General features: G+C 40.7%; 1 protein-coding gene across 4 annotated transcripts in view; it reads right to left on the minus strand.

Moving 5' to 3' along the window:
• slc24a4b (solute carrier family 24 member 4b) overlaps window positions 1-25,755 on the minus strand; it is an 82,452-nt gene that overhangs the window by 50,201 nt on the left and 6,496 nt on the right. For all 4 annotated transcript variants that reach the window (XM_072446277.1, XM_072446268.1, XM_072446260.1 and 1 more), the window contains exon 2: window positions 6,402-6,515. In XM_072446277.1, coding sequence (XP_072302378.1) covers window positions 6,402-6,515 — 114 coding nt within the window. The remainder of the gene's footprint in view (window positions 1-6,401; window positions 6,516-25,755) is intronic.

The raw sequence follows: 25,755 nt of genomic DNA on the forward strand, positions 1-25,755 counted from the left end.
AGAAGTTCAACATCATACTGTGGAGCAATAGCAGAGCAAGAACATATCCATGGATAGGACGCAAAAGTGAACACCCGATATAGTAAATGAATAATCATAATAATCACTAGAGTACAAATAGATAAGTTTTTTTTTTTTTTTTTTTAAATAATACAAGTGGTATAGTGGTTAAGCATTCACCCTCTGACCAATCAACTTAAGTCACTATAGTGGAAGCTTGAGAGAAAAACAACCAAACACCCTTCTCAGAAGTACTTTATACTCGTGAGTTTTATTTGTTTTGCCAGGTATTTCATTTCTTTCTACAAATGTACAAAAGTATAAATGAAAAAAAATGATCAAGTTAAACATGACCATGACTGGACACATACTTATCTGCTCCACTGAGGTCACAAAGACCATTGTCCTGAGCATGAGTGTCGGTCACGCTTTAATACAGGATTAACGATGTCAAACTCCAATGCTATGCTCATATTTATAATACAAGAAGCGCTTGTCATCAATAGCAAGGCTTGTGAGAGCAATAATGATTTAAGGAAAACGTAACAGTTAAAGTCAGAGTTAAATTAAACCTTTGCTTTTTTCTTTAAATTGAGAGACACTGACCTAAAGTTCAAATTTAAGCTGTACCTCAGGTTTGTCTAAATAAAACAAATACTGCATAGGACCAATAAATGGTTTTGTTCCTCTTCGTTCCCCATCATTCCCCTAGTTAATTATTTAGAACCATCTAAACCATTGTTTAGTCTCATGGCCCGTAAATCAAACCTGAGGCCTTCTCGTTTTGAGGCAAGAGTCCATACAAGTTCTGCCATTTGAAAACGTATTGATCCATACATTCCCTACACTCTCTGTAATCAACATGAGTCCTGCACCAACTATTCTGAGCCGTGTGCAAATCAGCAGACACATTTTCCTCACCGCTGGAAGTCACTCGTAAAACTTTTGAAATCAGTCAAATCAAACAGAAATGACTCATGTGCAGCACTGGAGCAGGTAAACTGACCATGGGGCGGGTACAGTAATGCAAAGGCAAGTTAAGGGCAATGTGAGAAAGTAACAGTAGCAGTGCTGAAAGTTTACGGACCGAGCTTTACTTTGTCACATTTCCTCACTTAAAACAGAGGCTGTACATGACTTTTCTCCTTTAATAAAGTAACATTTCTTTGGTTTAAATAGTGTTGGTCAATTACAACTCTGAAACGGTTCAAGAACAAATGCATGAAATCTCTCCACTAATTACCGTAAACTTGCTGTTGTGTAACGCAACTCAAATGAAACAGCAGCAGAGCGACACGTACAGTCATCTAGAAACCAACATATGTATTTGTTTTGTTCACAGAGGCATTTGTCACCAAAAGATGGCATCACATGTTACCTGTATTTATTAATTTTATTTTTTTATGTTCTATGAATTTCAAAAATGTTTGGTCAGGAAAAATAGATTAGTTGCAAACTATAATCTATTTTTTTTTAATTGTTTTTATTTATTATTTATTTTAATATGGACATAGCATTGGACGAACCAGATGCAATGTTTTAAGTGTTATAGCAGAATATGCAATTTTCAACACCTGTCCATAGGGCCAATTTAGAGTTGCCAATTTTACCGGAGTACCCGGCAAGAACCCACGGTAACACGGGGAGAACATGTAGACTCCACCCAGAGAGATCATGTGATGTTGGTCTGGTCCGGGAATTGAACCCATGATCTCCTTCTTGGGAGGCAAGAGCGCTAACCGCCTTTGAGGCACCATTACTACTACAACAAAGAGCATTATATTTCAACAACGCCGCCTCCTCCTGGCCCAACTATTAGTGTAACGTTATGTACGTTATGACTTTTCACATAAGCATACATTTACATATAGAAGAGCCACAATCACTCTCCACATCAGAGCTGTGCAGCATGCAGGCACAGCCAGGGGCAATACCCGGGGGAAGACGGAGCGGTGCAGGTACTGTGGCAGTTTTGGGTCAGGCTTTGAGACATACTGCAATCATTAAAGGGGAAATAATACACTAGATGAACTTTCTCCTAAAATATGAGATTAACTTTTGTAAAACATTCCATTGTCATGTAATGTAACAAGTCAATAATGCACCGTTTCTCTGAGCGGCCTGAAAACGACTTTGTAGACTGTGTAGGGGGGGACACAATTCATGGTGGCACCCGCGGCAACTTCTGGAAGGCTAACCAATCTCAAAGAAACTATTGTTGTGCGAGTCCTTGCGCCCCTTGCCAATGTTTTTGTATGCAGAAATGGTTTGAATTTAGTTTGGACTGATGGGACCACTGCACAGATAACAAAAAAATGGCACAGTCAAAGGAAAAAACAAATAGAACTATAAAAGCAATACATTTACTCCCTCTTTCCCCGTGCAAAGATTCTTTATCATTTGTCATTGTATAATATTAGCTGTACTGAAAGCGGTATGAATGGATGCGTGTATATTATGCAGACACAGTGGTCCAGGGTACAACATGAGTGCAGGGTCAGAGGTTAGTCCTGGTCTGGTCCGTCTGCTCGTGGCCTGTTCGTAAAGATCCAAGAGAGACAGAAGTAACCATAATGTTTCCCGCTGTCCCAACCAGATTCAATATTTGTGTTTTTGATTTGACGTAAATTATACTCTAAAGTAGGATGTAATCATTGGATGCGAAATGAGAACAGCACAGCTTTGTTTGTTTATAAGGCTCTCATTGGTATTTTGCCTGATCTATCAAGTAGCAGCAGATCACTTTCGTTTTTAGGATATTCTTATGTTACAGTCACAGCGCGTAAACACAGACAGGAAAAAAAGGCTCTCAGCAACTTCGCAGTGTCAGTGGAACAAAAAAAAGAGACTAAGTTGAATTATTTTGTGCCTTTATGCATTTGTTAATTTTATTGACTGTTATTGGCATTTTATATGAGTGTTTCGTTTGCATTTTGTAGTGACGGTACACATGGAGAAGTTCTTTGGATTTCCCCTGTATAAATAAATTATTGATAAATTAAATAAATAAAACCCAATATCGAGCTAAAACCATTTTCATTCACAGCATTTTTTATTTTAGAAAAATTGCTTTGCTAGTTTTGTGTACATTTGTGTGGGTGGCGATAGGGATTACTCAAATGTGCATTTCTAAAAGTTGATTTTGCATCATACTATTGCAAAAATTGCTTAGAACGTTGGTAAGTCACATGACCTCCACATAACAGCAGTCGCATGACCAGCTGTTCCTTTGAGTGCGTAACTGAACTATGTCCTTGGGTCCAAAGTAAGCGCCCCCTGACTCACTAGAGACATCGGAAAGATTCAGAAAAATACTTTAATCTTTGGGATTAGGGGAAAACTTCCAGCACCTAATCTTCTCATTTGGCATTCCTTCCATTAGCACTTAAAGGCCACATAAATCTGCCAAATCTACTCCAGAGCTTTTAACCATGTCAGAGTGTTTGCACCTCAAGAACATACCATGAGTATTTCATGTTTTAGATTTATATTTTAAATGTGTTTGGGGAGGTCAGTTTGGGGGTTGGTGGGAATTCCAAATTTAACGTTCTCAGTTTCTCAGATTTTTTTTTTTTTTTTATTGAATCAGAATTTAATCTTAAATGTGCCATACAAGTTGTGGTTGAGACTCAAAAATTACAATTAATGAATGAACTGTCAAATTAAAAACACAACGGAGCAAAGAAAATGTCTGGAAGACAAGGGTAAAAACTAGAATTAAACGTTTGGCAGCTTTCAAGCAGTTTTCTTGTTATCAATATTTTGAATAAAACAAGCATTTTACTACATATAGTTTTTTGTAAATGTAGAAAAACGCAGAATATCATTAAAAAGCTGTCTAAAAGAAATCCTTTATTTAGATTCAACATGTAAAGTTGTAGATTTCAAGAAGTATCTCCTGAAATTGGGGGGCACGGTGGCAGAGCGGTCAGCGCTAGAAGCGCAGGAAAGTCCTGGAATTGATTCTTGATCCACATGGGGCTTTTCTGAGTCGAGTTTGCATAATTTCCCCGGGTGCTCCGGTTTCCCCTACCACTAAAAACACATACAGTAGGCTCCTCTCCACTGGGGCCAGGACTCCCTTGCAAAAGATTCTTAATCTCAGTGAGACATTCCTTGGAAAATTAAGAACATTTTTAAAAATGCCATGCATGCTGGCCTTTATGACAAAACTTCTCATCGAGCCCTAGTGGTCACCTCTGGCCATGAGTTAAATATATTTAAATAGATAAAGTAAACAAAAATGCTCTATACCGAGAGATCAAGAGAAACTACTCACTTGCAACATGGCCTACTTAGTTTAGAACGGACCATCTTAACTGCAGTAGTAAGGATAAGTTTAAGGATACTGTTCCCAGAACCACAACTACATCTACACCAAACAGTATAGCTTTAGAACATATTTTCTCACAATCCTAGCCATGTTCAATTTAAGCCTGCTGATGTACTTGGCTGGTGGCGTCAACTGCTCGTCTCCATGGAGATGGATACATTTAATGACATTCTGTGGTATATTCCAGGCAAAGCAATAAAATCTTCAGAGACAAGCAGGTGGCGCACCATTCAAAGTTTAGTAATATAGAGCAGTGTTTCCCAAACCGCAAGAAGGTTTTCACAGGATGGTAATGGAAATGACTATTATAGTAATAATGCAAATTTGATAAAGACATCCCTCGTTAGAATGTGTATTGTCAGTGTTATGATTATTGTGAGAAGAAACATCACACATTCACAATTATTCGCAATTGTTGGCACTTAACAGTGAAATCCTTCATTTGATTTCTTCCACAAGTCCAATTAGCATTTTTCAATAGCTTTATGAAAGTGAAAGTAATGATACTGTCACATAAACAGCCAGATAAAAAGTACTTTACGGGCAGTTTGAGTAAATTCAGTTCAGTCTATTCTCTCTTCAGTCATTTTCTAGTTCTGACCCGAGTAGTCATGATTATACGAATAAACTTGACATTCCGAAGGCCAACAGACCTTTCAGAAATACGCAATTGGGGTTCTTGTAGTATGAACAAGCTAAGGGGGAACTCAAGAATATAATGTTGGCAACCATCAATATAGGGCTTTTAAAATCTACAAAAACAAAACCGCATGAAAGAGTTTAAACATAGGAAAGAAAAGTTGACCAAGTGTGTGTTCTAACGCTCATATTCCCTGTGCCTTGGTCTAATCGATGACATCACGAGGATCTATAGGCGTTCATGTACTGCCCTGTGGTGTCAGCATTTGTCTGGGATAGAGTCCAGAGACCCTCCTGTATGTGCGCACCACCACCACGCAGCAACGCAATCAATACCTGACCCTTTAAATAGCCTTAGCACTGCTTATAACAGCAACTCTCACCAGCAGGAAATGGAGAAAGATTGGCAGAATGTTATAGGAAATTCTGGCATGTAAATAGTTTGTTGTGAAAATAAATGATTAGGACAAAATGTACACTGCTGTAGGAAGTGAAAGTACTGTACTTTCACTCTACTACATTTGAGAGCAGGTATGTGTACTTTATAATCAACTATAAGGTACTTTTCATATGATAAAAGGGGGATATTTTAGTACCTTAAAAGGGGACAAAAGTTCAAGTCCTTGACTTTGAGCAGTAGAGTGCGGTGACTTTTATGGACTGGCAAGCAGACTCGGGGCATTCATCAATATTTAGTGGATAACTCAAAAGTGAAAAATAAATAAATACATCCAATACAGAAGGGTGGGCTTACAGAGTAAGACTAAGTGCTCTAAATTGTTAAATGACTGCCTGTATTTCTAACTAACATCTAGTCATTGGAAACATGAACAGAGCCTTTGCTACAAACACACTTTGTCTCTAAAAGATAGTTTTTAAGTCCGATGTTGAAAACTTGGCGCTGCTGTTGCTTCACTCCTCTGCACATGCTCAGTTAGAACAAAACCAGCAAACATCCTTCATACCCAGGTTTACTCTTTTTTTTTTTTCTCTTTTATCCGTACTGAAAAAAATTGAGTATGCAAGAAACCTTTTGTTGTCATTTTTTATACATCCTCTTACCAACTATATTCAGCCAATCAAATTACTCTGAGCCATAATATTAGGACTATCACTAAAACAAAAAGGTTCAACATTTGTAAGTCATAAGTTTGGACAATTCTTCAAAAAAAAAAAAAAACAGTGCATCTCCCACAGAGTTATATACAGGCCTCTATCTGAAAGTTTCAAATATTAGAACCTGAACTAAATCCATTAAGAGGAATGAAAGAAAATATCCTTTATTTTATGACGTTGCTGACACCTTCACCTGCCACTCCCCAGAGCTCCTTTCCTCCATTCATAAGAAAAAACCCTTTACTCTGATGTTACTTGTGTCCTTCCAGGTTGCTTCACTACCTTAACCGTGGATGATGAAACATCTACAGACCTGGTTGTGAGCAGTTCTTGGACAGTGTGTCGTTCTCCAGCTCTGAGGCCATCAGCCGCCGGCCCCAGCGCTCCACCTCCGGGTCCCCCTCCTCCACCACCACCATGCTGTGACCTGCGGGCAAAAAAAAAACATACATGATTCATTGGTTTGTGATTGTAGCGAACATCGCACAAGGTAAACTAGACGGGGAAGGGGAAATTGTTAAACGGAATAAACTACTAGGTTATAGGAATATCAATGTTGTGAATGTAGTTTTAAAGACATTAGAATTTAGCAAATTCAGCTCATTCAAAAAACAAGAATAAAAAAATTGAAATGGTTTTGAGAAGAAAAAAAAAGGAAAGACAGGTGGTCAAGTAGTTAGAGCAGCAGCACATATGCCAGGCTGTATGGCCAGCCTCAATGTCATGAGTTCAACTTTTGGCTCAAAAAAGTTTTACTGAATGTTTCTATCACCCCCATTTCACACTCGACTGTCCAATGTGTTGTTTTAATAGCTTACGGGCAAAATGATTTAATATTTTAAATAAGTTATTTTTGAACATTTATAGGTAAAACTACAGTAATTTCACATGTGTCAGAACGTTAAATGCACAATGATTTTTTTGTTCAAGTCTTCACATTTAAACTTACACGCATCAGCTATAAACCCCTACATTAGCAGGAGTAATTTGGGACAAAGCTTAGTCCAAAGTTTCCATTTATACAGCGCTTTTCTAGTCACACATTCACACACACATTTGCACACGTGTGTCAGACACTGGGACGAAGCGGGTTGAGTGTCTTGCCCAAGGACAACGCCAGTATTCACCTGAGGCAGCTGCAATCGCACCACCACCTGTGGGCCAGTGGATCTGACCGCTCTATCAAGGATGTTTGTGTCTACTTCCTGCTTCCGAAGAGTGCACACGCTTTTTCGCTCGCTCCGCTTCGCTATCGCTGCTTTCCTTATTTATTTTGCTTTTTAATCAGTTTTTGTCTTCCAAACATTTTTGCTTTAGACTTTTTCAAGTAAACCAAGGATTTTAAGAACATTTTTCCAGTTTTAAACGACATATCTGACGCCAGCGACATGTCCGGGAGAAGAAGGGAGAAAGACTGAACGCTGTCGGAAATATCAACAAGAAATTAATGAGCTGAAAACATGGATATTTGTTTTGGCATCTGAAAAAGTTCTTCACGATACCATTCCTTTGTCAACCGATGGTAAGAAGAGCACACTTTTTACAAGAAAAACTGCTACTTTCAACCTAAACCGCAGTGACTCTGTGTCGTTTCCAAAACTGTCTAAAAACCAGAAAGACCAGGCTGTTTCTTGGAACAAACTTGGAGCAAAGCCTAAACGATACAAAGATAACGTGAAGTCACCTAAAATATAGCTCACAAACAGATTTTTACCACTTTCAGAGATGGAATTAAATGAAAAAAGGAAAGATGATGTGGCCAAAATACAGCGAGGAGGAACTGTGCCAAAAGCCAAGGTCATACGGATCGTTTTGATTGGAGACGGGGCGATAAGTCACGTGACGCATGAAAAGATAATGTAGGGTAACATACTAGTACAAGTACTGTAAGGTTATGAATGTCCACCCACTTGTGAAGGAGGCGGGGCATTCAGGTTTGATATTGATTAAAGAATTGTTCAAGAATTCAAACATGACACACTGCCTAAGTGTGGGTAAGTTTGAATCGTATTTTTAAGAGAAGAATGGGGCACCAGCCGGATAATCGGCAATTTAACAACTCTAAAATCAGATATCTAGATTAATTAATTAGAAATTAATTTGCTCGTTGATCTAAAGGTTTGAGAACGCAACCGTGACATTGACTCCTTTTCTGGAAATGAAGGAACACTTAACCAAATGCGGGTTATGAAGATTTAATGACCAAAGAAGTAAACAGATAAATATGAATCAGGAATATGCAAATGAGTCGATAACAGATGGAATACACTAGACATGATGGTTCTAGATCTATCTAGGTGTGTGTTAGAGTTAATTCTAAGATGAAATTCAGCCAGCCTGTGAGGTGCATTCATACGAACGGAACCAGAAGCTGTGATCCTAAGGAGACGGGCCTGCGTGGGGTCCAAGGGCCTGCTTGGGGTCCAAGGGCCTGCGTGGGGTCCAAGGGCCTGCGTGGGGTCCAAGGGCCTGCGTGGGGTCCAAGGGCCTGCGTGGGGTCCAAGGGCCTGCTCTGGAGCTTGGCTCTGACGTTGTCTGGCCAAAGAAGGACTGGATCGGTTCTGCGATCTGCGTTCTCCTTGGCTCTGAGGCGTTCTCCTTGGCTCTGAGGCGTTCCCGAATGAAAAGGCTGTCGTGCTGCTCCACCGATGTGGCTGATCTAAAAGGCTGTGGACTTGAAAAAGTTGCAAAAGGTCCTTGCTTGATTTTGCGTGATGCAGCATCAATCACGTTTTTAAAAACGGGCACAGGTTTCCTAGTTCCGGGAGGGAACATTAGCTTCTCTTGGAAAAGTCTTTGTCCCGTAGCGTAGCATCGCTCACGCTAACTAGGCCCGAGGCCTGCTCCCAAGGCCTCATGGACCTTGCTGGTGGGACCCTGGATGGAGCGTCGAGCTTCGAAAGAAACTCGGATGGAACTCGCTCTGGAGCTCGGATGGTACTGGTCTGTAACTCCCTGCTCTTTCCTTTTGTCTTACCCCACGGGGGTTTTGGCGCCGTGGCTTCAGCCAATCAGCATGCACGCTGGGGTCAGAGCTGATAAGGAGACGAGATCTGGCTTTAGGCCACAAGAGTTACACAAAAGGTAAAATTGTCCACAAAACAAGTTATGAAATAACAATATGTACATGTAAAGTCATCTGGTGGACACATTTTTGCAATCTGATGATTGTCAATTAAAACCACTAAAACCGCATAGTCTTTCAGCGTTTTAGCGTTTGTCTTGGAGAGATTGTTACTCTCTGTGATCCAAAAGGAGTCATTTGATGAGAAGTTATTTTCAAAGTTCAGAGCTTCTCTGTTGTCACTATTACATCCTCTTTCTTCTGAGGGCCGTAAAACTCCACACGGGCAGTAGATAACACCTAGCCCGCATTCCTGTCACCATCGCAACAGGGGGAGGACATCTGCATATCCTACAATAACACATTCTTTTCCAAGCGCCACTGTTTCTGAGATAACGTCACTCCTTCCAAATATTATGGCTAAGCATGGAGGAGCTAAACAGCTGATTGTGCACGTGGGTGCAGTGGACATGCGGCGGGAACAGAGTGAAGTTTTGAAAAAAGACTTCTTGAAGTTATTTGACGTGCTTGATAAAATGGAAATCAAAACATTCATAAGTGGACCTCTTCCAAACATCGACAGGAGGATAAACAAGTTTAGCCGGCTTCTTCAGCTGAACACATGGCTGTCCAAAGAGTGTGCCCCGAGAGGACTACACTACATTGAGAACTTCTATCTATTCTGGAAACGAGAGGACCTGTTTAAGAGAAATGGCCCCCACCTATGCAGAGGTGGAGTGAGGGTGCTGACAGAGAACCTGCTCCACGCTCTGAGGCATTGGACTGGGCCTGGACAGGGTCCTGAGCAGATAGTTAGAGAAGAGAGGAATGAGAGAAGAATTCCTGCTCCATCAGCCAGAGACCGAGCCAATGTTTCAACATCAAAAGCACCACAACCTCAGCCTCCACCAAAGGATTCATCAGCAGCTGCTCCACCACCACCAGCAAAGGATTCAGCTCCAGCTGCTCCACATTCACCTCCACCACCTCCAGCAAAGGAACAGTCTTCAAAGGCCTTGGACCCATCTGTGACAGGCCCAACAACATCCCTGTCATCGCCCCTGCCTTCACACCAGCCCTGGGTTCCCCCTGCAACATCTACTCCCACTAAAGATTCATCATTCTCCTTCTCATCTCCACTCTCACCCATGGGCCTTCCCAGCCATTTTGAAAGTCTGATCAAATCAGGCATTAAGATGGCTCCACTCACGCCCAATATAGCAAGATCAAGGGCTATGTCAATACTTAACTCTTCCCTGCACAAGCCGACTACACCAACAAAAGCCCCACCACCCATCCAACCTCGCCTTTCACCTGGTATCTCCCATAGCTAGGATGCACTGGGTCTCAGCGTTGCCGGGACTTATTGTCATATTAAAAATCAAACCAACCCAGGGCCCTATGTAAAAAGAGTGCCATTTCTGTAGTCAAATCATCACACAGATGGAAAAACAAAATGCGAGTCAGGCCCAATCTGAGAAATGTGATTCATATTCCCTGTGAAAAGATAAAACCCGGTCCCACTGAAACTAGTCTGAAACTTGCTGTGCTAAATGTCAGATCTTTATATAACAAATCACTCTTAATTAATAATTGTATTTCTTCTTATAATCTTGATTTTATGTTTTTAACTGAAACATGGCTTGACAAAAACACAGGAAATTTAGTTCTGATAGAATCTGCTCCACCTAACTTTAAGTTTGAATCTGAAACACGAGAAAACAAAAAGGGGGTGGAGTCTGTGCCATCTTTAGAGATGAAATAATTACCCGCAGGTTGTCTTTTGGGGTGTTTTCATGATTTGAGTATGTATCCTTTAAAATGGAGCTAAAACAGTCTCCATCCATTCTCTTCATTGTTTTATACAAGCCTCCCCAGCACTGCCAAAGTTTTATTGATGATTTTACTGAGATGCTGTCAGTCGTATGCACAGACTTTGGTGGTTTGGTCATTACAAGTGATTTCAATGTGCATGTTGATAATATTTGTGACAGAAACGCTAAAGAGCTTGATGCTGTCCTTGAAACCTTCAGTCTTTGAAAATGTCTCATGTTCTAATGTAAATGATTTGTTGAACTCTGTTACATCTAGTGTTTTGAATGTTCTGGACACCATCGCCACTATAAAGGCTAAAATGGTTAAAAATAAGCAGAAGGCGCCGTGGAGAAATGATGATTCGGTCAGGGCAAAGAAAAGGGAGTGCCGCAGGGCCGAATGGAAATGGCGCAAGTCAAAGCTCCAGGTTCAAAAAGATATTTACAAAGAGAAGCTGAACATGTACAACCTAATCTTATGTAGAACTAGGGAAAGATATTTCTCTGAAATTATTGGAAGCTGCAGTAACAACTTGCGTGTCCTGTTTGCCACAGTAAACAGATTAACAAACCCTCCAGCTCAGCTGCCGTTAGAACTCATTTCCACATCCAAGTGTATTGAGTTTGCATTATTCTTTAATAACAAAGTTCAGGGCATTAAAAATGCTATAATTCCCACAATGCAAAAAATTACCCTAAAACCACCAAGACAAAACTGACAAAACTGTCCATGAGATCATCACCAGTCTGAGTTCATCTACATGCTGCCTCGATGTGTTACCCACCAGATTTCTAAAGTCTGTGCTGAACAGTTTGTTAGCACCACTCACTCACATGGTTAACATGTCGCTTCAATCTGGAACATTCCCAATGTCTTTGAAAACTGCGGTCAAAAAGCCTCTCCTAAAGAAGAGCAGTCTTGATGCTGCAGTACTGAGTCATTATCGGCCCATCTCTAATCTGCCATTTTGGGGCAAAGTCCTTGAAAAGGTTGTTTACCAACAGCTCACAGATTTCCTCTTAACAACTCATTTGATGTTTTTCAGTCAGGTTTTAGACCTCATCACAGCACTGAAACTACTCTCGTCAAGGTGACAAATGACATCCGCCTGAACACTGACACGGGCAAAGCTTCAGTCTTAATTCTGTTAGATCTGAGTGCTGCTTTTGACACTGTCGATCATGGGATCCTCTTACAGAGACTAGAGGACTGGGTGGGCATCACTGGCACTGCCATAAACTGGTTAAGGTCCTATCTGGAAGACAGGAAGTACTTTGTTGAAATTGGTAGCTGTGTCTCAGACCACATGACCCTGACCTGTGGAGTGCCCCAAAGGTCAGTCCTGGGTCCCCTTCTGTTCAACCTCTACATGCTGCCGTTAGGTCAGTTGATACGCAGTGAAAATGTGTCCTATCACAATTATGCAGACGACACTCAGATCTATGTTTCACTGTCGGCAGGTGACTATGGACCAGTAGATTCACTCTGTCACTGCATCCAACAGATCAGTGTGTGGATGCAAAACAACTTTCTCCAGCTGAACTCAGACAAGACTGAAATAATTGTTTTTGGCCCACAGCAACAAAGAGAAAGTGTTAGCGGTCACCTCCAGAGTCTCGCTCTAAAACCTACAAACCAAGTTAGAAATCTGGGGGTAATAATGGACTCAGACTTGAACTTTAATAGCCACGTCAAATCAATAACATCAGCAGCTTTTTACCATCTAAAAAATATTGCCAAAATCAAAAATATAGTGTCAAAACCAGATTTAGAGAGATTTATCCCTGCGTTTGTCTCCAGTAGATTAGACTACTGTAACGGCCTGCTCACTGGCCTCTCCAAATGAGTTGTAAAACAGCTGCAGTAAATCCAGAACGCTGCTGCTCGGGTCCTGACTAGAACCAGGCAGTACCATCACATTAGTCCTGTTCTCAGGTCTCTGCACTGGCTCCTGTGGCTCAGAGAATAGTCTTTAAAGCAACTCTGCTTGTGTACAAGTCTCTCCATGGCCTAGCACCAAAGTACATCTTGGATATGTTAGTGCCATATGAACCATCTCGGACTCTGAGGACCTCAGGGACCGGTCTCCTGTTGGTGCCCGGAGTCAGGACAAAACATGGGGAATCTGCATTTCGGTTTTATGCAGCTAAAATCTGGAACAGTCTTCCTGAAGATGTGAGACAGGCTTCTACTCTAACAATGTTCAAATCTAAGCTAAAAACTATTTTGTTTAGCTGCGCATATGACTGAAAGGATTTTTTCTTTGCACTCTTTTGTTTGTGATTTTATTAGTTTAGACAATCAGTTGGATTGATAATTTTTAATTTAGTTAATTTTATTGTATTTCTGTTTCTGTAATTTCTTTGTGATTTTAATGCATTTTTCCTGCTATGTGAAGCACTTTGAATTGCCTTGTGTATGAAATGTGCTCTACAAATAAACTTTCCTTGTCTTGCCTACGTCAAGCCCGAGATTCGGACCGCCAACCCTTCAGATCAGAAGACATTTGTCCAGGAGTGGTCATAGAGCAGCTATTGTTCTAGAGTCATTTGACCTGCTGGACCCCTCAGTGCACCAGCAGGCCCAGGTTCTTCCTCATTCTGCCGCCATAGTTTACTTCAAATGGCAGGTATTTGGAAATAAAATTAATCTAATCAAAATTCAGATCAATATTCCAACCTGAAGTCACACAGCTAATGTAACAATGTTTTACTTTATACACTAAATTTACAAAAAGTTCCATTTTACATGTTTGTTTTTTTTTTAATCCACCACCATTAATACAACACACTTGATGCTCGTGACGCTCTTTAATCCTAATAAAAAGTTTGATTCATGTTTGTGCCGTTTTTAGCCGTTCGTGTGCCACGATAACGCGTCAAAAAGACAGCTGTTAGGCCATTATGTTGGGGGCCTGGGGAGAGGAGAGGGGAGAGGGGAGGGTGCAACTTTCATTTTTCATTTTAACTGCTCTTAAGCTGCTGTAATGACACGCAAAAACAGCTCTCCAAAAATCATTATGTAAAGCGATGCCAAAAGCAGCCGCAATGTTGGAGACGATGTGGCTTTCAGAGCGAGAGCAGCAGACGAGCAAAAAGTGTGGAACCCGAGTCATGTTTGGGATCGTCCATCGTCCAGTTTGATTCAGCCAACAGGCCCAAAAAAATACCACACTGTTATTTCATTTGAATTCTATTAAAATCATCATCAAAGCAATTCCAAAAAAAGAGGTCAAAAAGGGGTAAAGACATTCTAGAGGTGGGCAATATTATTCTGATCGGTCTTTAATCATATATTAGTTAAAGTTTTATTATCAGACACGTTTGAAATGTCTGTAAAATGTATCACAAAAGTGCAGAAAGATCACTTTGTCCCTTTATTTGAACATTTATAACATTTTTATTTAGGTCTTTTTTGTAGGATTATTTTACTATAAACAATATACTCAATATTCAGATTTCGCATATTGTTGGTGACAATGCACAGTTCAGTTCAATCATTGGAATAAACTGGACATCGGAATAATTGGGATTCTGATTAATAGAAATACATTTACTATTAACAGTAGATTTTTTTTGCTCAAACATAAAAAGACAATCAAAAAAAATAAATGAGTTTAGTTAATACGTACTACTTTTTTGTGCTGTTTTGTGTGACAAAGCCTCACAAAAAGCTACACCATCGTCATTATTAATTCACTCAATAGTCAGTGGTGGTAAGGTCCTTCTGTAGCCACAGCTGCCCCGGGGCAGACTGAAGGAAGCAAGGTGGCCAATCGGCACCATCTCCCATCACTCGCACACACCACATTCTACCTCAAACAGCATTTACTGAACTGAGCGGGAATTCAAACTCGCCAAACTTACTCACAGTACGGTTTTCACTCAAATGATGAAGGAAGTTTAATTTGATCTATTATTCAAATAATCAATGGCGAGTAATAATGTAACCCAAATATTGTATTATCACAGCAAACAACAAGTCTGTCAATACCGTAGGCCATCACAATATATCAACAACCTTTTCTTAAACGCACTGCAGCCGAACAAACAGTGGGGAATACATAGACCAGGGGTGGGCAATTATTTTCCTCCGCGGCCATATTCGAATCCAGGCAAGAGGGCCGGCCCGACATCATTGGTGTGAAACAAATAAAAATACATTTAAATATCAAATAAAATATCACTTTTCTGTCAAATATAGACTATTGACTCCATTATTTAATTAATTTCAGGTCATCTTTATTAAGGATACAAGTGCAGACAGATGTTACAGACAGTTAAAAAAGTAACTAAAATCTTTCTAGGGGCCGGATTAAAACATGCCAAGGGCCACATCTTTCCCCTGGGGCCACAAATGCCCAGGTCTAACATAGACCATGATCCTTTGCTGCATTTCAGTTCAGACAAGAAATAACTTCATTAGCTTTCATTTTAAGTCGTTGGAACGCGACAGCAATTATTCATTCCCAATGAGATGCACAGCCCGCATGTTTGGTTCCTCCAAAATCCCTCCTGGCATCGTCCTGTACGCGAGAGTCCATGCCGCAGGCATGGGCCATGCTTTTATCTGCTCAAATCAATGGAAGTCTATGGGGAGTGGGCGGGGCATCCCGACGGAATAGGGAGTGACGAGCGCGTAAGCGCTCGTAATGATGATTCCACCCCATGGCAGCATGGGGAAGGCTTAGAGCGTTCAAACGATGTATAATTTGTTGTTATAGTGGAAACGGCTATATTGTTTTTGCTAAAAATATTATTTTTAGGCCCGAGCGCCACAAGCTGGCGAGAGGCCTATTAATCTCGTAAGGCCGTGCGAAGCACGGCTGCGAAAGTGCGCACGTAGTGCGCACGAAATCGAGCGCTCGCCCACTTCCAAACACTCACTAACGCACTCCTCCACTCATGCACGCCCCGTGCATAGTAGTAGGAAAATGGAACATTACCGTTGTAAACGGGCGAAGCCCGTGCAAAAGTGCGCATTAAACAAGCACTTTACATTGCGGTCGTCATCCCCATATAAAGCACTCATTTGCCCTAAGTAGCTCACGAATACGTTCCCCATATCTTGCATGTTCCGTGCATATAAGCATGTAATGCAAAAATTGAACATTATTACTGTATAGAGGGCCAAAAACACAAAGTGGGCGGAGCCCACTCAAAATTAACGAAAGTACCCGTCAGTGACCAGGGACCCACACCATGAGGTAGGAAAGCGCGAGCGCTTTCTGAAAATGTATAGTTTATGATATTTGAAAAATGGGAAACATTGTTTTCGCATCGGAATATTTAGGCCCGAGCCCCAGCAGGGCGGAGGGCTGCATTCCTCCAAAAACCCTCCTGGCATCGTCCCGTACGCGAAAATCCATGCCGCAGGCTTGGGCCATGCTTGTATCTGCTCAAATCAATGGAAGTCTATGGGGAGTGGGCGGGGCATCCCGACGGAATAGGGAGTGACTCTCGTAAGGCCGTGCGAAGCACGGCTGCGATAGTGCGCACGAAATCGAGCGCAAAGCGCTCGCCCACTTCCAAACACTCACTAACGCACTCCTTCACTCATGCACGCCCCGTGCATACTAATTAGTAGTGGGAAAATGGAACATTACCGTTGTAAACGGGCGAAGCCCGTGCAAAAGTGCGCACTAAACGAGCACTTTACGAGATGACGACCGCTTCCCCATATAAAGCACTCGCATCGGAATTCTCTCTCTCTCTCGCATCTGTAGGGGGAGCCACAGCGCCCCCTACAGATTTTATATGGAGGTTAAATATTTAGTTTTGCAAAATTATATGAAATTTGACACACAACTCAATTTTGGCATCCCCATCAAAAAAGTCAATGAGACCCATGTCATAATTGTTATGGCTTTGCCGTAACGATGACCGAAACCTTCCATGTTATTCCAATGGGGAAATCGCCAGAACATGTTTACACTTTAGACTTTCACAAACTCCTCTTAGGGCGTCAGCCCTATTAACCTGAAATTTGGTGAGACTCATCTTCAGGGGTGGACAATCAAAAGTTATCCACATTTTTATTCTAAGAGTCACGGTGTCTGTGCGGCAAAGCCGCACATTTTGCCAAGAATTCAAAATAAAATAGCTTTTTGATGGTAAAACAAAGGGGAGAAGATGTGACAGCGTCACAGATTCAGCAGTAGGCGTAATAAAAGGACAATTGGGGCGCGTTAGCGCCCCCTCCTCTTGCGGCGTGGCGAGGGCTGATCATTGCCGCTTGCGGCTATATTTTTTCTTGTTCTTCATCGCTTTGAACTCTAATTTGACCCCCTGAACATGCTCAAAAACTCAAACTTTGCCCAAAATTCAGAATTGGCGAAAAATTTTGTTTTTTCTGGGCCATTTTTTTTTCCTAAAAAAATGGCGCGACAGCGCCACCGACAAAAGTCAAAATACATTGCGCCTATGGGAGACGCCCCGAGGTCAACTTTGTCGTAAAGCTACGAAATTTGGAACACGCATTCCTCTTGTGAGGACAAAAAACAAATATTATTGTGGCCACGCCCCCAGACTTACCCTATGGCCGCCATCTTCCTTTGAAAATGAAAACACGCGGTGTTAGCCATTTTGTTCACGTCAAACTTTGACGAACTCCTCCTAGGGCGTTTTGCCCACCGACCTCAAAATCGGTGTACATCCTCTAGACAAGTGGGGCATCTAAAGTTATCCAAATTTTAAGGATAACTTTTACGGTCTCTGTGCGACGGAGCCGCAAACGTTTCCCTGAATTCTGACTATTTGGCCTTCAGAGTGGCCTATAAGCAATAGAGTTTTTCCAAATGACATTACGCACAAAATTCTAATTTGTCATCCTGATCATAAAAGTATGAGAGCCAAAGTCATATTTTGTACGGCGTAACCGTAGCGATGACAGAAACATCCCATGTTATCCTTATGGGAAAATCGCGAAATTGCTCAAATCACCACATTTTTACGCTTCACACTTTAACAAACTCCTCCGTGGGCAATAGCCCGATCAAGCTTTACTTTGGGGAATATCATCTACACAAGCAGGGCAGCAATAGTTATCCATATTTATATTCTAAGTGCTACGGTCTCTGTGCGGCGGAGAAGCAAATTTGGCTGACACTTGTGTTCATTTTCACTGGATTGGCCATGTCCAATGTGTCGCCGTCTGTCAAGTTCTTTTTTTAATTCAACACACAATAAGGGCGCCATCTTTATCAAGTCGAAAGCGCAGAGTCGGAAGGCCGGCGGCCCGCGAGGGCCGTTGGATGCCGCTTGCGGCTTTAATTCTGTTTGTATCTACAAAATATGGCAAGAAATAGGCCTAGTGATAATAACATCCAAAATGGTTGTATATACGCACAACACGAGTCAAATTTACAGCGTCCAATTTTTTAAAAAGTGGCTAAAAACGATCGGACCCTTGCTGTGAAATGTAGTGAAGCAACACAATCTCTCAATAAAAAAGGCCAGGGCATTCTATGGGAAACTACCGCTCCTCCCGTGTGGTTTGTTTCATGCTTGTTGGGGCGGATTTGGCCTTTTAGCGCGCTCACATGATGCTATTGTCTGGTGCTCTGATCAGGTGACCGTCTCCCCGTGATCAAATAGCAGACGCAGTACAAAGACCGAGTTTCAACAAACACAAGGTTTCATTGTCAACCTAAAGTCATTTGATTCCATCTTTATGAGAGGCAGTAGAAAATGCAAGAGAACCCCTGACATCTTTCGTCAAACATGACAAACACGACAACTTCAAGGAATGAAATGCATTTGTCGTCATAAATTGGTACATGTTTTAATTGATTTCCTGTACTTTGTGTCAGTCTTATGAATAAATAACTTTTAGAATAGTTTCAGCATCATGAAAACAGTCATTTTCAAATATAAAATACAGGAAGAAATTATTCGGTTGTATATTATTAAAAAAAAGACCCACTATTTTAGATGTTATTCAAAGATAGAAGCAGTACAGTCACAGTCAATACAATGATCAGACTTATTCAATAATTTAAACATAAAAAGGTGCAGTGTTTATGAACAATACTACCAAGAGATTTCGGGGAAAAAAAAGTAAAAAGTACTGCTTTATTATTAAGATAAGATATTCCTTTATTGTCCACACATGGGGGAATGTCATTGTTGCAATGCAGGTAGATACAGAGGAAAAGGACAGATAACTTATAGGAAGTTTAAAAAACACTTAATAGAAGAACTCTTAAACATTATGATTATACTAATCATTTATATTCATTCATAATTCTGTTGTAATGTTTCTCGATTGTTGGGCTGCAACTAACTCACTCCAAGAGTTTTTATTCAGGTTTTAGACTCAATCACAACCATAAACCCAGTCATTTTAATGAAGCTTCCACTGAACTGTTTTGAATGTATTTTATAAACAAGGTTATAGATATGAGGAACCAAATATCTGCCCCTAATCTAGCCATCTGTGTAAATAGAGAAGCCCTGGGTTTTAAAAGATTTACCACTTTTTTTCTTTTTTCCTCAGCGGATGTTTTATCACATGAAACCACATGCAGTCTGGAGGTCATACGCAGACTTTCTCAAAGAGTGTTTAGGCCCAGTTTTTTTTCTACTGTCAACCAGCCAAACATGCTGATATCCAACCAAAAAGAAATAACTTTTAATCATTTAAGACCAATTTCAGCTTCCCTTTTCATCCAAAGTCATTTCTAATCAGACTTTAGATTTTATCAAATGACATCTTTGTGAAATTCAAAATCAGGTTCTAAATCTTCACGCAGCACAGAAACAGCCTCCAAATGACCTTAGAACTGCTGACGGTGTCGCCCTTGATACTGTTGATCAGGCAATTTTAATTACAGTCTTAAAAACTCCCTTATCATTAGCAGCCTCAGTCACTCACCTCACACATGACCCCAGCTGCCAGAAAACTCACCTTCAACCTTCACCTCTCTGTACGTTCAGCATAATCAAACGTGCGCTCGCAACACGTCACCGGTTTCAGCTTCCCTCCACTGACGTCTTAGAACCGATTTGATGATTTTACAAGTCACTTTTAAAGCACCGAGTTATAGTTCTGAACCCCCTACGAGCCCCCCGGCAGCCTTAGATCCTCAGGCAGGTTCTCGATACCCGATCCAAATTCGGAGCTCCGGACAAAATGTGATTGAGCCTCTTCAGTCCGGACTCATTGGCTTTGGGACGACCCGCCCGCGGCTTGACCCTTAAGTATCATCTTTAAAAATCACCTTAAACTCACTTTTTGGATTGGATTTGACAATTGTTGTATTTTCTTTGTTATAATTGGTTCACTCTCATATACTCCAGCATGCTTGAACACTGGAGGCGAGGAGGGGGAAATGTCTTGCCCAAAAGCACGACGACAGTGTGCACTACCACCCCCTGTGGCACCTCCAGTGGTCTCCCATCCAAGTGCTGAGCTTCTGAGATCGAACAATTACAAGTTGGTATGATATCGGCTTTCACTGCCTCTTTTTGATGTGTTTCTTTATTGTATACTATTTTAGATTTCATACTATATTGTACGATGCAGAGTGTGCAGAAAGTTGTAAACCTTATTTTCTAAAAGTGCTTTATGAAAACATTTAAGTTGTCGACAAGCCAAAAAAGATTTTTCAATACATTTTTAACCAAATAATAGTAACTGAAGGCTTATGTGAATAGTTATGACTAAAGTGTATTGTTTATGTTGATATAGTTACAGTCTGTATAGCAGTTAATTATGTTTATTAAATGCAATCATTTCTGGTCATGATTATTCTGTAAACTGTTGCAGCCATACTTTCTTATAGTCCTCTTGTCCCGTGCCTCTTTAGGGCAGCTCAGACAGCAGCATGTAGCGGACGGACAGACAAGGAGCTGCTGCTGCTCTGCGCCTCCCAGGATCTAGTGACCAGCCCCTCAACCAGCAACTGCATCATCTACAAGCATCCAAAAATGCAACCAGATCTTGAACCGTGCATGACACTGGTCAGTAGCAGCTGGAGGATAGGATTAGTCTACGCTCTGTACATTTTAGGTTGATGGGGGGGAAAAAATGAATTCCAATAAAAAATGATTAATTGAAAGAGAACCATTAAGTGGAAGACTATGATGCTTGGACAGTAAAGGCAGATTTAATTATTTGGTCCATGTTTACATTCACAATAACTTTGGAAGGCTCTTCTTGACAACAATAGGTTCTTTGCAAACAGCACAGGAAATATATTGCATCATTCAGTGAAACTATACATTACACTTCTGATGGGCCAGAACAGTTTGACAACAAGTTGTACAAGCCTGTTGTTGTTCCCTTTCTTTCGCGCCGTGTTCGAGGACTTCTTGTTGTAGTACTTATACTTATTACAGTACTTAGCCTTTTCCTGACAACTCCAACATTTATATTCATACTAATTTGGATAAAGAATAGGACTGGAGAAAAAAAGACGGATAACTGAATTAAAGTGTTTTTTATTAAAACGGTATGTTAAAGTGAAAGGCAAATTTAACTCTTATTGATATTCTGCCCCTATTGACCTATACTTTTACTACCATTGAAGATTCAATGAAGACTATCGTCATTTGCTGCACTAGTGCATTAAGGCGCACTAGTTCTTTTTCACATTTGTTAAAAAATAAAATCAGATTTATGTTGTGCAGAGGTTTGGAGTTGTGGAGAGAAAAGAGTCGGCCACTGGCAGTCATTCCCAAAGAAGCCACAACAGTCGAGTTTGTGGGACCTCAGCGTGGGCTGTTCTCAGGCTGTGTGCGAGCGCTGGCAGAGAGATGGCACAGCCGCTGTGACGGAGGAGTGGGAACGACGTGAGATGGAGGCTGTAGCGGGCACCTTCAATTCAAATAAAACAATATCAAATAAACAGAAGCGGTACCTTAACTTTTCCATAAGGTGTTTGTTGGACCAGAGAGGTCAGAACCCAAAACACAAAAATGCCATAGTTTTCAGCGGTGAATGGAAATCTGAATGCCTTTCTATGATTATTTCTATTGCTACTGCAAGTACTGCTTCTATTCCCACTGCTACATCTAATTTCTACTTTGACTTCTACTCTGCTCGCTGATTTAACCGCTGAGACATTTTGTTTGCTGCGTTTAATTCAGCTGCATTGTGACCAACAGGGGCCCATTCTTCCCTGGATAACTTCATCAGACAGTGAGGAGAAACCAAATGTTTCTCCTCACTGTCCATGCGTGGAATAAAAGGTCTTATTCAAATGTTTGTTCAAAAATCAGACCAGTATTTCAGCCATGGGCATTCGGATTCACTTAGTTTATAACCTAATGGGGAAGATACGAGAGGTTTGTCAAAACTTCAGATCAGTTCTGTAGTAAAAATTATCCTCATATTTCCTGCTTTTAAAAACTGCACTATGCAACTTATGTGGTAGAGTCTGCCACCTGATTGTTCAAATATATTGCTCTGCCTGGAATATTCCACAATATAAACATTATCAAACACTATGGAGACAAACAGGTGGCACCACCAGGCATAGATATAGATCCTGTGGAGGTCAGTCCTGTGGCGGAAACAAGGAGGTTTTTCATCCTAGTTTTTTTACTAAATGCAAATGATAATTTAAAATTGCCTTTTGCAAATAATTTATCTTGCAATTTTTTAATATAATTTGGTAATGTAATTTGACAAAAGTAATATTAGATTGAAGATTAAATAACAAAGCATTGCATTTCAAATGACAAATGTCTTTTTGAATTTCATTTAAAAAATGTTATTCATGTTGTCAAATTGCTTTTTGTATAAAGGCGCTGTGGCTTGACATTGTTAAACAATATAAATTATTATAAGACAATAGATCCATGTAGTTTTCCAAGATGTGTTTTTGTTATAAATCCTTAATAGAATTGGAAAAGTTACAATTCTAAAGTTCAGTAAAACACCAGAGCTCAGTATTCAGTCATCATTTGAGTCAAAGCCACATGTTAGCGAGATCAAACCTTTTGATAAAAAGAGTTGTCACAAGAGACAAAAATGGTGGGGCATGATAGAGGCCGAGGCACTGAACTACTGTAAACAGCATAAAACAATGACTTGCACCAATTCATAGTTGGAACACCTCATGTGATGCTGGGCAATTGTAGTACATATGTATACTATTATACTTCTCAATCATAAGGTTGATCAGGTCCATGTTTGTGGAGCTGTGAGACACGGCTGCTTTTCACGCTGTGGTGCGTGACTCCACCATACGGAAGTGAAAGCAGCCCTAGAGCCTAGGTTTTAGAATCTAGGTGATCCTAAATGATCTTAGATGATCCTGGGTGATCCTAGGTGATCCTAAGTGCGTTTAAATAAGAACCTTAGAAGACCTAAGACATTGTTGTGTACCTGGAGCTGGTTAGACCGCTTTGGAACACAATCACGTCACATTCAATTGCATGTTTATCAAACAGTTAATTTATGCTTTGACATCAATAAAGTATGATAATTGTTTAATGTATGCGTCAATAAAACATTTCCTGTGTTCTAGTTTGACAAACATGACTTCGAAAATTAGTGTGTTGATGGGGAAGAAATTTAGTGAGTGGCAGGCGTTAACAATACGAGTTGTCGGGAGTTCTTCTCAAAGTAGTTTTTGAGCACTATACTTTACTTCTACACAAGTAGTATATTTGATAGTGATTGGCAGTGAAAGATTTGGCTCCTCTTACAAAGTGGGACTGGAGTACATTCTGTGGTCTCTGCTAAACTTGTATATTGATATCCGTAGCCAGATGAAGGCAAGTACATGAATCCAAGTCTAGGCCTACAGTGCGGAATGGCTCTGCATTTGTAAAACACATTTGCATTTGGCACCCCCTCTTATTATTTGTCTTGAATACATTTCTCATTTCACAAGGCTGTTTGAATCACTCCAAACGCCTGTGGCGGCACTTTTAGAAAACTAATTTGCATTTCACAGTCTCCAGAGATAAAGACGGAAGACAAATGGCCTAGAACAATAAAGTCAACCCGACTTGGACAACTAAGACAAGCCAGCTCCAAATGTGAGGACGGATCCAAAGCATTGTACTTAACATTACATAATATATTATTATTTATATAGACATTAGTACAGTTTAAGTTTTAAGTTAAGTTTATCATTGTACTGACACCAACTGCATATTAGTATACTGTACACACAATAGTCACAGCATATAATTTGTGAGGAAACAAAACCTGCCATATATAGTGACAAAGTACTGACAGATTTGCCACTGGCTTCTCTGGAATCTAATCATCAGTCGACACATTGCCAAAGAAAAACCCGATATTGATCAACTAATGATGGATATCACTTTTGTCTCACACACACACAAATATGGATATATTTCCCATAGACCAGATCAAACTGATCTGCATTTGGACAAAAACAAGCTTAAAACTGAGATGGAGGTCAGATAGGAATATGTGAAACTAAATAAGCTCTTCAGAATGTCATGGGGATGCTGAAGTCACGTCAGGGCTGTAGGGAAGAGGAGTATGGACCAAGGACAGCCATCCATCACGCTGCTGTCGGCCCCATGAAGGCAGCTCTTATTCAGGGTGTCACCTCTGCTCTGTCCCCTCCTGTCAGAATCACCACTCTGCCCCAACGCACCATCAAAGCCAACGCTCTGGGGCCACACTGCTATCTGTCAGAGGGAGCCTTGAATAAAATACAAAATACATTTAAAAGATAATATTTTAAGTTGTGCCACCCTAAGAGACAAATTAGCAAAACATCTGTAGGGCTTAAATAAACAAATCCATCTTAAATGAGGTAGACTAAAATACCTCCGTTTTGATTTCCTGTCACCCGTCCTTCACCTTTAAACACACCTATTGCCTGACAGTGAAGAGCGCCTCGCCTGGATCAAATCTCACTCTCCACAAGCCCGAGACCAGCGAGACGGCCTCAGATCATCGGCCTGGGATCCATCTCCAGATCCACATTTCAAGTGTTGCTCTAAAACAACACAGACAAACTACTTTAAACTCAATCAACATACTCTAGTTTTCCCAATCAAGCTAAAACATGCAGAAGAAGCAAATCCTCCAGCTGAAGTATTATTAATGTATTGGAATGTTCATCTTGTCTTCTTTTTAAATAAGCAGAATATAAAAGGACAAATCCTGTTCTTATACAAGATACACTATGTAACTTCTGGTGGGATCTACCTGCTTGTTATCGTTTTGCCTGGAATGTTATCCTGAAAAATCTGCATTCTTACTTTGAGCAGTGTCACTTCTTCACAGATTTAAAGTCATTAAGAAGTTTAAAATATAGTGCTTTTTATTTAAATGATTCCTAAACGGATTAAGATGAAATAAAAACACTTAGAGCCACCACTGATGGAGGTCAGGCCGTCTCTGCTCCTTCCTCTGCCCTGCACTGACGAAAAGCTCAGCAGCTCTGTTGCTCCTTGCTCTGGCACAAACGAGACTCGCGTAGCAGGAGCTCAGAGAGTTCACTTAAAAGAGTGACTTTCATGGCAGTTTGCACCATCAGCAAATAGTTTAGAGATACAGGGAACCAGAGCAGCAGCGTGAAGGTCATGTTTTATAATGACAAGCGGCTGCTGTGAAAATTGTCAAAAGTGGGAGGGACTTCAGGTGGAAAGTACAACCTGGAACTATCATCGCTCTCAAAGTACTTGACAGATATTCATGTTTTTATAATTAGGACTTTGTTTGGTGGCATAGATTTATCGTAGTTTTACATCAGTCAAACGGTAATTTGAGAGGAAAATAATGTGAAGTCCTTCGGTCACCAAATGCAGAGACAATGAGACAATTCATGCATTTTTATGACAGTTTAAAC

Source organism: Eucyclogobius newberryi, unplaced genomic scaffold (genome assembly GCF_026437365.1).
Source record: "Eucyclogobius newberryi isolate DKJ021-1_F unplaced genomic scaffold, fEucNew1.0.hap1 SCAF_1, whole genome shotgun sequence".
NCBI lineage: Eukaryota > Metazoa > Chordata > Actinopteri > Gobiiformes > Gobiidae > Eucyclogobius > Eucyclogobius newberryi.